At 42.9% G+C, this 13,688-nt stretch overlaps 5 protein-coding genes across 5 annotated transcripts; 3 read left to right on the forward strand and 2 right to left on the reverse strand.

Moving 5' to 3' along the window:
* Positions 1-2,950: 2,950 nt before the first annotated feature.
* Positions 2,951-4,709, forward strand: LOC117576975 (vesicular integral-membrane protein VIP36). The gene is made up of 5 exons (XM_034262154.2): positions 2,951-3,175; positions 3,258-3,373; positions 3,447-3,644; positions 3,710-4,039; positions 4,102-4,709. The coding sequence occupies exons 1-5, from the start codon at positions 3,049-3,051 to the stop codon at positions 4,306-4,308; spliced, it is 978 nt and encodes a 325-aa protein (XP_034118045.2). The 5' UTR covers positions 2,951-3,048; the 3' UTR covers positions 4,309-4,709.
* A 7-nt stretch (positions 4,710-4,716) lies between these two features.
* On the reverse strand, positions 4,717-8,367 carry LOC117576972 (adenomatous polyposis coli homolog). Its single transcript, XM_034262149.2, has one exon. The coding sequence runs from the start codon at positions 8,010-8,012 to the stop codon at positions 4,746-4,748; it is 3,267 nt and encodes a 1,088-aa protein (XP_034118040.2). The 5' UTR covers positions 8,013-8,367; the 3' UTR covers positions 4,717-4,745.
* A 54-nt stretch (positions 8,368-8,421) lies between these two features.
* Positions 8,422-9,280, forward strand: LOC117576977 (28S ribosomal protein S24, mitochondrial). The gene is made up of 3 exons (XM_034262156.2): positions 8,422-8,628; positions 8,684-8,879; positions 8,939-9,280. The coding sequence occupies exons 1-3, from the start codon at positions 8,611-8,613 to the stop codon at positions 9,226-9,228; spliced, it is 504 nt and encodes a 167-aa protein (XP_034118047.1). The 5' UTR covers positions 8,422-8,610; the 3' UTR covers positions 9,229-9,280.
* LOC117576976 (TBC1 domain family member 7) lies at positions 9,205-10,450 on the reverse strand. The gene is given in 5 exon segments (XM_034262155.2): positions 9,205-9,365; positions 9,426-9,512; positions 9,514-9,658; positions 9,711-10,325; positions 10,392-10,450. Coding segments are annotated over 4 exon segments (876 nt in total). The 5' UTR covers positions 10,271-10,325; positions 10,392-10,450; the 3' UTR covers positions 9,205-9,281.
* Positions 10,451-10,655: 205 nt separating this feature from the next.
* LOC117576973 (scaffold protein salvador) lies at positions 10,656-13,179 on the forward strand. Its single transcript, XM_034262150.2, has 3 exons — positions 10,656-11,623; positions 11,679-12,624; positions 12,686-13,179. The coding sequence occupies exons 1-2, from the start codon at positions 10,707-10,709 to the stop codon at positions 12,613-12,615; spliced, it is 1,854 nt and encodes a 617-aa protein (XP_034118041.2). The 5' UTR covers positions 10,656-10,706; the 3' UTR covers positions 12,616-12,624; positions 12,686-13,179.
* The last annotated feature ends 509 nt before the right edge of the window (positions 13,180-13,688 follow it).

Raw genomic sequence — 13,688 nt, forward strand, 5'->3', positions numbered from 1 at the left:
CCAGTAATTAAATACAAATTGCACACTTGTCGCAGCAATGCTAACAATGCGTTTGATATTTTTTTTCCGCCAGCCAATGCAGTTAATCAGCCATGCAGTTGCTTGAAGGCTGCGAGGAGACAACCAGCGAGAGCTAGACAGAGCAAGAGAGATGGGGAGTGAAAGAGAGGGCTGTACTATGACGTTAGTTGGCTAATACAAATACCAAGTTCAAGTTCAAGCTGTCAGGTGTCAGGCAGCAAAGTGGCCACAAAAGTGCCTTCGTTTTGTGCGATGCAACAAGACAAAGAAAACAAAAACCGCAAAATATTAAATTGAATTTTAAATTGGCGATTTGTTATTTATATTTACTTGTAGTTGGTTGCAAGTGTTCATAACAGTCATAGTTGGGAGCTGTATTGTCTTCACTTGGGGTCAAGTTCAGTTGGCCATTTGTTGTAAGCCATTCAATAATTAGCCCGCTTAATTGTGGATTGCCATTGATTTATGTCCGATCAATTAACAAATTGCCTTGCTAGTACTTTGCCTTTGCTTTTTGCTTTGTTTCTATTTCTATTTTTTTATTTTGTTTTTTTTTTTTGCTTTCTTTTGTTGCTAGTTTGCCATTTGCTTTTGCTTTGGATTTGGATTCAGATTCAGATTTGCGTTCGACTGTTTAATTGAAATAGTAGTTGAACGCGTCTGACAATAGTTATCAATCATTTGAGCAAATTTCTTGGCCTCAGACCGGACCGGCCTCAGGTTATTGCCACTTTGAGGAATTGAAAATAGCGCCAAGAGTGTGCGTGTGTTTGGGCCCGAACTTGTCTGCACATGACAGCCACGCCACTAATTAATGACTTTTTAAATGCGCTAAAAATAGTCGCTGATATTATAGTCCAACTATTCGCATGCTAATCAATTGAGCTTATCCTGAATGTATTTACAAGACCATTAATCAACCGGTGCCCAACACGCGCAACTAATTATCAAGTTCAGCAAACATTTGTATGTACTCCATTACACCTTCTCCAGAGTGCTCCCTAACAAATCATTACATAAGTCTGACTGGGGAATCGTTAAGGAAGTGAGAAGAGAAATCGCCGGAAACTCATCAGAATCTTAACTGATATGACTTGTGCACTCAGTCAGAACACATTTTTGTGGTTAAATGTTAATCCAAAACAGCTGTATTCCCTTTTGCTTGAGAAATACTCGTACTCATTCAAATGTTTTCCATTCACTCGATATTCACTTCCTCTCATATACGAGTTATTTTTGGCATTGTCAATTGCCATTTCTTTTGTTATAAACGGCTACCTGTCGTTTTATATGTGTTATCAAATTTATATTCAATGAGCAAGAGGAATATGCAAAGTTTAGCAACGTTTCAATACACTTTACTTAATGAGTGTAAAAAATATGAAAAATATTAATATATTCGCATTTGTTACAAAGTTTGTGCGATTACTTAAATACTTTAGCAAGTGTACTGAATTTATTTTTGACTCATTTGAATGGATTAGCGCTGATTGTATGCGATTATCATATCAATTTGTCATAACTTTTGTTTTCAATATTCATGTTGATTTCATTTTTTTCAATTTTTTACGTTTTTTGTCGATGAGTTTCAATGACCTTACTTAATTCCGTTAATAATTAAGCACATGATGACGCTGCTGTTGCACTTAGACTCTGAAATAATTACGTTTGTTATATGCCAATTAGTGAACGTGTAGAGGAAGCATTGCTAAGGCTGATGCTGATGCTGCTGCCTTAGACGGTTGACAATATTTTACAGTTAGTTCAACTGCCAATTGCCAATTAACTAATTGTGCCCAAATATGCATAGCGAATTATGAAAAGCGAGTGCAAGTTCAAATGTTTAGCATTCCAAAGTTCCGGTCCAATTCGAATTCGAATTCAATTTGCATTATGTATGAAGCATTTAGCTTTTATTCTCACGACATCGACCTTGACAATGCCCGACGCAGTCGGAGTTGAGTATGAGTAACGCATTGCTCGAGTGGCTCGGCTCGAGAGGAAGAAAACTCTTGAAGCTGAAGCTAAAACTGAAACTGAAAACGGGTTTTTCGCTTTTCCATTAGGCGTTATTTGAAGGTGTGAATGTGCGTATGCAATGTGGCACTGCTTCAACAGCGACACTCAAAACGTAACCGTTAGTTTGACAAAATGACACTCAAACTGCGTTCGTGTGATTTAAATGAAACTGGTTATATGGCCAATGTTATGCATATTCGTGGTTGGTTAACTACTTTCGATAGGGAAGAGTTTTGCTGTTGATGCACTTGTCAAACGCACTAATTTGCATGTCTGTCTACCGTAAAGTAGTTGTCGATGCTGTTGTGATATTCGTAAATATTTGGCGACAGCTAATTAAATTCAGTCAAGATTAGATTTTGAATTTAACGCATTTCAGTGCTGTAAGCGGCGTCAATAAATCGATCAGGAAATATTAATGGCACATATTAATCGTTGATACGGAAGCTATCGATGGTTTTCTGTAAATAGTATCGATATGAGGCGCCAATTGTAAAAATCAACTGTTTCAGTGAAATGGATGTTATATATCCAAGGGGTTTTCTTTTAAATCTATAAAAAGTTTGTGCCTGGCTTTTATTAAGGACCAGCTTTGCTTCAAAAATTAAAAAGGTACAGTTCAAATTCTATTTTATGTAAGCCCTGGTATATTTTTTGTATTGCCCTGAACAGTACACATCAAACTGTGTCATTCACTGAACAATTCAACAAGCATTAATTTAAAATGCACTAGACAACAATTTATCAAAGTAGGAAAATTTCTTCGAGGTTTATTATTTTTTATATACAAACATGAAAAAACAAATTTATTCAAATAATAACGTTTTTGTAATTTTGAACAGTTATATTTTGGTATATTATACCCTCATGTTGGTATATTTTCAGCTTTGATATGCGGTCACATACAACCACTCATCAGCCGGCATCAGCAGCACTGAAAAAAAGCGAAAATATTTGTGTAAAAGTTTAAACATATTTTCAGTAGAGACGACGCCAACGCATGCAAGAATGACGCAAATAAACACACAGTGGCTCCTGGCAATTTTCGGCGTTCTTTGGGGCTTGCAATTTGCAACGAGCTCCGAAGACAATGAGTATATGAAACGGGAGCATAGCCTGGTGCGTCCATTTCAAGGTATGTGGATGATAAGCATTTTATATATAGCACAGCTTGGCTTAACAATGAATCATATACTTACTTAATTGCTTGTTTGCAGGCGTTGGCGTTATACTACCACACTGGGACTTTTTGGGTAACACAATGGTCACCAGCAACTACATAAGACTGACACCGGATTTGCAATCCAAGAGCGGTGCACTATGGAATTATTCGGTAAGCGGGCGAGCTCGCAAAATGAGTAATTCAACTAGTAACTAATGATGTCTATACAATAATTATCGTGCAGCCGGTTATGGGACGCAACTGGGAGGTGCATGTTGGGTTCAAAGTGCACGGCAAAGGTAACGAACTGTTTGGCGATGGCTTCGCCATTTGGTATACCAAGGATCGCATGCAAACTGGACCCGTCTTTGGTAGCAAAGATCATTTCTCCGGCCTGGCCATCATTCTAGACACCTACAGCAATCACAATGGTCCACACAATGTAAGTACATAACTATACTTGTTGCCTCAATTAATATTATTATCATTATTCTTTATTGGCTGCAGCATCAACATCCATATTTAAGTGCCATGGTTAACAATGGCACCTGGAGCTACGATCACGATAGAGATGGCACACACACTCAGCTGGCTGGCTGCGAGGTTCGTTTCCGTAATGTGGAATATGAGACTTTTGTCAGCATACGCTATGAGAACGATGTGCTATCAGTCTCCACGGATCTGGAGAATCGAAACGAATGGAAGAATTGCTTTGTGGTCAACAATGTTGAGCTGCCCACAGGTTATTACTTCGGTCTATCAGCAACAACGGGCGATTTGTCCGATAATCATGACATACACAGCTTCAAGTTCTTCGATATTGATAAGAGCATCACAGTAAGTACAATTTGTCATTAAAGTGATCATTATGATGATGTTGCATTATTGCTTAATTGTAGCACGAGGAGATTGTCAGTCGAAGCAATATTATACCAAATGCCAAAACATTTGAAGCACCGCGTGAGCACAAGGAGGATCCCAAGCCAGGAATGTCAAATGCCAAAATATTCTTTATCCTGTTGTTCGTTGTGCTAGTGGCGGCGGGCGTGGCTATCTTTGCCATATCGTACTTCAAAGATCGCAATGCGCGCAAACGTTTCTACTGAGCAGCATCATAATAACTAGAGAACATCGGCAACTGTGTCACCAGCAAAACACAACCAAACCTAGGCTTAAGTCTACCGCGTTGTTGATGACAAGTTTCAAATCCCTTTTACAATTAATTTATATTGAATGTACCCATTAATGACATTTGTTCATAAGTCAGCTAGAATTATCCGTTTTCTGTTGAGGTGTTTGTTCACTCCGTTGTTTATCTTTTTAATTTCGAATGATTAGGCAAAAAACAACGGCACGTAAGATAAATGGGCAATTGTTAAATTTAAGTGAACATTTTTAATCTGAACTATATAGACAAATTGAGAGACCGTAAGATTATTATTGCAGTATGTGTGTGTACATTATATAGAGCAAAGAGCATGATAAAGATAAATGAAACGACCAACATACAAAAATTGTCAAAATGGTTCGTTCTTAATTTAGTTTAAACCCAATGGTGATGCTGTCGCTGTTGCTGGCGACTGGCTGAGGATGAGCGTGCAGCCGGTAGGCGAACTGTGGCTAACATGGATTCGATTTGACGCACCTGATTGCTGACAAAACGATCGTTAGACGGTTCATTCGATCGTTCACCGCTCTCTAGCGTATCGTTGGACTTGTGCATGCCACTTAAGATGCACTGCTCAAACAATGATTTCGACTGACCGTCGTCAAGGGAATCATCGGAGCTGTAATCAGTCTTAGCGCCACCATCGATCGTCTGTCGTCTATGGCCATTTGCCGGCTTGGGCAGCGTTTTTGCGGTTTGACTTGAGCTAGTGCTGGCGCCACTTGGTTGCGGTCTGCAGCTTCCCGCAGCAATCGCCTGACTCAGCAGATTGCAGTCATCATCGGAGTCCATTGATAATGAGCTAAGTGAATCACTGCGCTTTGGCAAACGCGGTTCGTTCTCTACTTGAATGGCACTACGTCTTGGAGGCAACTTAGGCGCAGATTCCGCATTGCGTGGTAGCAGCTGCGGCGGCTTCATGGGCAAGCGCATGGGACCCACTTGTGCCGACCCAACCGTCAAATTCGATAGTTCCGAGATGACAGAGAAATTGCAGGGACTGTCCTCGACATAATACTTGTTCATTTCATCCGTCACAGGTAGATAGTTGGGCAAACCACCGCAACGCATCTTGGTAATGGGATCCTCGTTTACTTGCAATGCTGGATCAAGTCCCTGCGGCAGCGGTCGCGGCATTTGGTCATTGGCATTGTAATCATTTGCCGTGGATGCTATCGATAGCACCGACAGATTACTATTGCTGCCTGCCTTTGAGAGCAACGCTGGCGTATCTTCGGTACAATAATTGCGCGCATCATCATTGCCATTGTGATCATTCCTTAGAGGCATCTCTTGTTGTTGCTGTTGGGAATTGAGCTTGCGATCGCGATGCGGCGACTGAGGCATGCTCTGTGTGGGTGAATCTGGCAGCTCGGAGGGTGAAATGACGCCGCTTTGCATGCGACTGTAATCGCTAATTACAGAGGCATTATCATCACAGGCGATAGTCTCATCATTCACCAGAGAATCCATGGAACTGCGTCTGGAGAACATGAGTGGCGTTTGCATGGCTGAGTAAATGACTTGATTGGCACAGTTGGTATTGTTATTATTGTTGTTGCTGTTGTTGGCATTGCTGTTGTCGCTAGTTGTCGGAATAGGCTCCGCTGTTGGCGTCAGTGCCTCGGGTGTCTTTGGCACCGTCGTTTGCTTCTCCTGCTTGACTGTGCCGACTTCTGTTAAGCTACTGAGCGAATCAAAACGACTGAAGCAGCCTGGTGTACCCTCTTCGCAATAGTTGATGGGTCGCTCGCCCGGCTCAGGCTCGGGAGTGTCTATGCAGTCGCTGGACTTCTCTGTGGCCAAATTCTCAAGAGCTGTGGAGCGCAAATTGAGCGTTTTGGGTCGCTGCACTTGATCACTGCTCAAATCGCAAACAGATGCTGATTTGGCCAAGGGTTGCGCCGCTGTTGATGCTGTGCTACCTGTTTCATCCAAGATGAGCAGAATTTCATTGCTGTCGCGCGTCTCAGTTGCTGTTGCTGGTGGCTGTGGCACTGCTTGAGCTGAACGTCTTTCCTTGTAGCGCACACTGAAATCCGTTGGCTGATCCAGATCGATGGAGTTCTCAAAGCTGGGCTTTGAAGTCTTATGCTCGCTGTAGCTATACTTCATAGAATAGTCAATGGGTTGCTCTTCAGCTGGCGGTTCGTATGCATTCGTTTTGCTTAGTTTGCGATGCTCGAAGGCACTGTCCGACTTAGTGGAGTCCGATTTACCGGAATAAATTGATTCACGGCTTTCACATTTACGTGGCAAAGTGTTGCTGCCATTGCTGTTGTTGCTGCCTCCGTTAGAGGCACGCACCTTCTTGAGCGAGCCTGTCGGGTTGCTGCTCAGGCGCATGGAACTGTAGCGACGTGGCAGCGTGTCTGCATGACCATTCTTGGCTGGCAACTCGTTCAGTGACGACAATTCCAAGGCTGCGCGATAATTGATCAAGTTCTTCAAGGCAGAAGCGCTGCCCTCAGCTATCATTGTGTTCTTGGATGCGATCAGCGCTCGCAGTAGTGGTATGGCATTGTGCTCGATGAGGAATTGCTGATCCACGGGACAGCGGGCCGACAGATTCCAGAGTGTACCGCAGGAATTGCTGACAACCGTCTGATTATTGGACTTGAGTTGCTGCAGCAGAATGGCCAAACAATTGTGTTGTCGCAAGATCTGTCGATACGATTCACACACCGCAATGTGACTCGACACATTACGTAATATGCCACCAGCATTCTCGACAATCTTAAGTGTTTTGCTGGGTCCCTCGTAGCTAAGCATCTGCACCAGAAACGCCAAAGCACCGTCGACGGCACAAAACTCCGCCTTGTTGGTGCTGCAGTGCGCAGATAGATTCCACAACGCCGACAGTATGGCCTTCAGTGTATTTTCGCTCTTGTTCTGCATGGCAGCCAGGGCCAACGATGTCACCGTACCCAGTTCATTGAAGATGGTCTTCAGATGTTTGTCCGCACGCCACGAAAGATTGCGCAAAACGCTGGCGGTGGCTTGCAGCAGATCATCCAGGTCCGTGGCGTTTGAGTCCAGTTGAGCGACTAGTGCTTCCATAAACTGTTTTTGCCCACACAACAGCGACTTGTTGTTCTCCTCACCACACGTGAGATTTGTCAGTGTCATCAGCGCATAGCGACGCAGTAAATTACATTGCTCACGTCCTGTTGCCGGTCCATGGACTGCATGGTCGAGATGCACCAGGTTGGGTATGGCCTTAAGGGCGCCCAGCTCACACATAGTTTGGCGATGCTCTTCATCGAAGCTGGCCTTCATCAACAGCTTCATGGCGGCCAACGGATGACGTTCCTCATCGTCGGCAATGGATTCGCCGCCACTCTGCAGCTGCGTGCGCAGAAAATTGCAACTGTAGTCGTGTATTTGATCCAACAGGCGCAACACCTTCACCTCCCGCGGATTGTCATGCACAATGTTGTGCAGTGCTTGGCTAGCGTTCTTCCGTGCCGCTGCCCCACCTCCAGTAGCGGCTGCGTCGTCATTGGCATGCAGTATTTTCACTAGTAGTTGGATGCAGTCGGAGCTGCGTAAGGCGGCACAGGTGTCCGCATTCCGTGACAACTCTAGAAAGTTGCGCGTTAATTCAAGTTGCTTGTGAGCGTCGCTCTCGTTCAGCGTCATGATTTCAAATGAGATTTTCGCAGTTTAATGATACTGTGTTTGCCGGAAACTTATCTTCCGGGAATTACAATTTTCCTGTGAGTTTATAACATGTTCCTAGGATACAGGTAGAGGTTTCTTTAATCTGTCCATTATGGCTTTGGAGAGTAGGTAAAAAAGTATCCTACGGCGCAGAAGCGGCTGCCTTTATCGGTATATTCGCTAGAGCTGCAGAAACATCTCTGCTATCTATCGAATTATCGATATTTGTATCTGTAACATGCCAAGCATCGATGCTTTTGCAGCCAACATAATTTGCAACAAGTGTCTTTACAAAATTTCAAAGAATTTTAGTTCCATTAAATTATTTTATTCATTAAAACTGAAAACAAACTAAAAATTAACTGAAGCCCTCTCTGTTCTAAATACATTTTTAAAACATCTCAATAAGTCAAAAACAAGAGCTACCTGTATATACCCATAATTGCATCTAACGTTTAGTAGCATGCGGTCACACCTTGTCGTACCGTTCACTTCTACCAAGTTACGTCACAAACAACAGCTGTTTAGCCGCAACACAGCTGCCAGTCGTAGTTCTGAGTGTTGGTCGTGAAAAACAATGAATTTCTTGAAAAAGGTAAATAAAAATGATTTAAAAAAAATGTGATACTATATGCATAAATTGTGAATAGGCTAGCGGCTCGTTGTTGCCCATAGCTGAGGCGCAGCTGAGCAACAACTCCGCCATACACACCAGCGCCGTTTGTTGTCGCGTGCAATCTGGACGTTACCGCATAACCACAAAGCGGGATCGGCCACTTACCTATGAAATGGCAAATCCTCCGCATTTCATTGGACATCGCAAATCATGGAACTCTTGGAACACATGTAAATCTACCATTCGTGTTATTTAATAAACCATTGAATTAAACTTAATCTATGTGTAGCCACGCTGAAGGATTCGCTGCGTCCGTCTCAAACAGCTATTGAGGATGTGTTCCTGCGAAAGTTTATAACTGGCACATGGCATGCATTGGTCTGCTCCGAGATCATCATTAAGCGACAGCACAATACCATCCGTATTGCCGCTATCATTCGTCAGGCGATTAGTCCACGAAAGATGTACTTCCTCATTGGCTACACGGAGGAGTTGTTGTCATATTGGATGCAATGTCCTGTTACGCTGGAGCTCCAGACGGTGGCCGACAAGAAGGACGTTGTCTTTAAATATATTTAGTACACTCTACAACAAAATACACTTCTAATACTACAGCTACTTAATCGTTTAACTCAATGCGCGTATTTAAGTTCACCATTATTGCTTTGCCATGATTTTATGGCTTTATTAACTATCAGTCCATCCAGATCTTTGACCTAAAGAAGAATACAGTCGAGTTTAGGGTATTCATTAGATGTGGCTTGTAATTTTCTTACCTTTTCAACGGCAGCTTTGACTTCGTCTAGGGAATTCTTATCACGTATCAGTGATCTGATGTTCTTCACCAGCTCGACAAAAAGGAAAAACGACAATCTTCTTATCGCCGCCACAAATTTTGTCCCAGATCTTTACCAATACTGTTTCGCAGATGACACCGGCAAAACATGTTGTATACCAATTGTCTAGCAGTTCAGAGCTCTCGCCAAACAACCCCAGCTTATCCAATCGACTGCAAACACAATTATTACTTGATTGTTATACAATTTTTCTTGGAAACTCACTCGAATAATTCCTTGTCTTCGCGCTTGAGCAGTGCTTGCGTTAGCTCCTTGAGCTTGGCGCATTCCTTCTTTAATTCACGAGTGTACTGATAGAACTCCTTGGCCATCCAATAGGTGTCTACATCATCGTCAAATATCTGCAGTAGTGCGCGCACAATCTCTATAAATTGATTGTCATCCGCTCGCACATTGCTATGCAATCGATTGTTCTCCAACATCCACATTTTATGCAGCACAATCTCCTTAGATTTACAGGAATCCGACGAATCCAAGCAGCGCATCACAGTAACAGCGCGTAGTAGATCTTCATAAACCTGGCGTCGTTGTTCTCGCACGTACTCGGTATTGCTTTTATGCAGCGGCATTATGCCCATGATGAGACACCAAAGCAAATGCCTTTGCAGTGCTGGAACAGTGTAATTGTGGACGAAGTGCTTCAGTTTAGTCACATTGCGAATGTCATCTTGTAACAACTTGTTTAGGGATTTCACCTCCTCGACACTGAAACAGCCAACCTTCTCATAGTAACTCGATCGAAAGTTTCTTTCGTCTGTGGTCATCTTGAAATGTTTTATTTAATTTGTATCTTGTATTTATTTATGTTTGAGTCGTCAGCTGGAAAGGCAGTGCTTTTGTGAAAAATTGCTAAGTTATAGTGTTGTAAAATATGTGCAAAATTACTTTGGCGGCAAAATACCAATTTAACATTTGGTCAATAAGAATTTTACTTAAGAATGCTGTAAAAATTTTAATCAATAAGAATAAAATTAGCATTAAAAATAGTATTGTTAAATTGCATTCTGTGACGTAATTTTTATGATTACAATTTCTACCAAATTCGCTCCACTGACATTGTGAATGAGTGGAACGCTCAGTGTGATCAGTAATGTTACAGTTGTCATTTCTTGGTATATTTTGATGTTAAAAGAAGGTTTTTGGAAATGTTGAATTTGTTGGTCACACTGTATACGGCAGTCCGCAGAACAGTAAAAATGCATGAATAATAATGAAAGTAAAAGACGAATAATAATCAAAATACTGTTATTATTAAACGACACGGAACGAAACGGAAGTGCAATTTGCAAGCGGAAAGGTAAACGAAAGTTGCCGACTTGCATGAACTATTTAACAATTTTGCTGTGCAATCGAAAACCGACGATGCTCTCGCGCCGGAGCAAGGAAAAATCGCAGGCACACAAAGAGGGCGTCGTGGGCAAGTATGTGAAGAAGGACACTCCACCCGAGATACCGGTGATTAATGTGTGGACCTCCTATTCGGATCAACATCAACGTGCCAAAAAGAAATCGTTGCAACGCTGCGCCAGCAGCTCCCCCAGCTGCGAGTTTAAACCGCGCAGCTCGAGCTCCAGTCGCAACACATATTCCTGCAACGATGCCCAACCGGATTACTATCATGCGCGGCGCGCACAAAGCCAGCTGCCCCTCAACAACAATAATAGTCAGCATGTGCATCAGCCTGCCCCGACCTCGTCTGTGAGTCAGTTTCGTGCTGGCAGCAGCAACAGCAGCAGCAGCAACTATGTGAACATTGAGCAAATTGATCGTATGCGACGCCAGCAATCGTCGCCGCTGCTGCAGACTCCAACGAGGGGATTTCAGCGTAGTTACTCTTCGCAAAAGCACTCGCTTCCGCCGCCGCATGTGGCAAATACCAGCTACGATTCGGATCAGGGACTGTTGAACGCCTCTTATGCAAATATGATGCAAATACCAAGGCGACCTCCTTCGCCAGCGCATTTTGCCTTGCAGCAGCAACAGCAACAACTACAACAACAACAGCAGCAACAACACTTGCACCAGCACCAACCACTGCAACAGCATCCATCGACCTATGGATCGATGCTGCGCTTCGAGCCAGCCAAGGAGCATCAGCCACGCTATCCACAGACAAGGTAAAGTTATCGAGTCCCAATTTGATTTTTGTATAATATCTTCTTTGTAATCTAGATCACCGCTGGAACAGCAGCAGCAACATCACCAACAACAGCAGCAGCAGCAACAGTTGGCTGCTCATATGCTTGGCAGCTATTCCAGCGATTCGTATCCCATTTACGAAAATCCCTATCGCGTTTCCTCGATGCGTGTTACACAATCACAACGCTCCGAATCGCCCATCTATAGCAATACAACAGCATCGTCGGCCACGCTTTCGGCAACGCCGCACCATCATCATCATCAGCATTTGGCAGTGCCGTCGACTGGTTCGCTGCGAGTTAGTGGTCGCGACGGCAGCGTTGGCAGCGTGCGCGGTGCCTCTGCCTCAGTTCAATCGCTTTATGCGCCACCATTGACGCCGCCAGCATCGAGCACTTCAACTGCCGCTGCTGCTGGCGACAACAATGGCAATGGTGCATTGCAAAAGGTCTCATCACAGCAGTCGCTCAACGAGAGCGAGGAGCTGCCACTGCCGCCTGGCTGGGCCACACAGTATACGTTACATGGTCGCAAGTACTACATCGATCACAATGCGCATACCACTCACTGGAATCATCCGTTGGAACGTGAGGGTTTGCCCGTTGGCTGGCGCCGTGTGGTGTCTAAGCTGCATGGTACATACTATGAAAATCAGTATACGGGCCAGTGTCAACGTCAGCATCCATGTCTGACGTCCTATTATGTGTATACGACATCAGCAGAGCCGCCGAAAGCAATCAGGCCTGAGGCATATGCACCGCCATCGCATACGCATAATGCATTGGTGCCAGCGAATCCGTATCTGCTGGAGGAGATACCCAAATGGTTGGCTGTGTACTCAGAAGCGGACTCGTCTAAGGATCATCTGTTGCAGTTTAATATGTTCAGTTTGCCAGAACTAGAAGGTTTCGATAGCATGTTGGTGCGTCTCTTCAAGCAAGAAGCTGGGCACAATCGTTGGCTTCTATGAGCGCTATCGGTGAGTTTATCCGGTTTCAATTGCAACCTGTTCTGTAACTATTCTCTTCTTTTATTTGTAGTCGCGCTTTAATACTCGAGAAGAATCGACGTGCCGGTCACAATAATCAGCAATAAGAACGATCTGGAATACATCGTAAATACATGAAGTATCCTGTGCCTTTGCCCAAAACACTCATACGCCGCATACGCCACTCAGCACAATATATCTAATTTATTTATTATTATCATTATTATTATTTATTAATGTCATTTTTTTAATGTTCTAATGTGGTGTCAGTTTTGTAAACTGTGATATAATTTGACTTTAAAGCTATGCACAATTTTAATCATGACTCTCGGAACGTTTGGAAGAATGGCCCACGATCATTTATCGACTATATATTTTCTCAATTGCGACTTGCATGTGACATGACGATTTATTTATATACATACATACATACATACTGATGTATTATTATTTAAAACTTTAGTTTTATCTTACTTGAATTTTATTTATTGTGAGTTTGCGGCTTCTGTATTTGTGTGCGCGCCTATTAAATTACTTTTCAGAATTTACAAAAATAATTGAACTTTTTATGGGCAAAGATCTGAGAGGTAAGCTTTAGTATATAACGTTTTTATTATTTAATTAATCTTAAGAGCATTTCAAAGATTAGCGACTGCAAACGCAAATAAGCACAAGTGTTTGAAACCATTTAAATAGTAAACATTTAACAAAAATTTATTTTTGCATTTAAGAGCGAAGTGAAAAGAAACAAAATCATGTTATAATTAGTGTAAAATGCAGACAATTGTTTTTAAGTATGAGTTTGAGTTTGATGAAAATCAACAAACTCATCGAAGGCAATCAGATGCCGGCATTTCTCACATGATTATTTATAGCAGAGACGAAGTACCGCACTCTCGATAAGTACATGCGATACGTATCCAACTCAATTCAACTATGAATTGCAAAAACAAAAGCTACAATCGAAACCAAGATAGAGCAGAGCTTGTCGGTCGCGTCGCAAAGACAACACCAACACCAGCAGCAGCAGCAACAGCCATAGCAGCAGCAACAAC

This window comes from Drosophila albomicans, chromosome 2R, assembly GCF_009650485.2.
Source record: "Drosophila albomicans strain 15112-1751.03 chromosome 2R, ASM965048v2, whole genome shotgun sequence".
Taxonomy (NCBI): domain Eukaryota; kingdom Metazoa; phylum Arthropoda; class Insecta; order Diptera; family Drosophilidae; genus Drosophila; species Drosophila albomicans.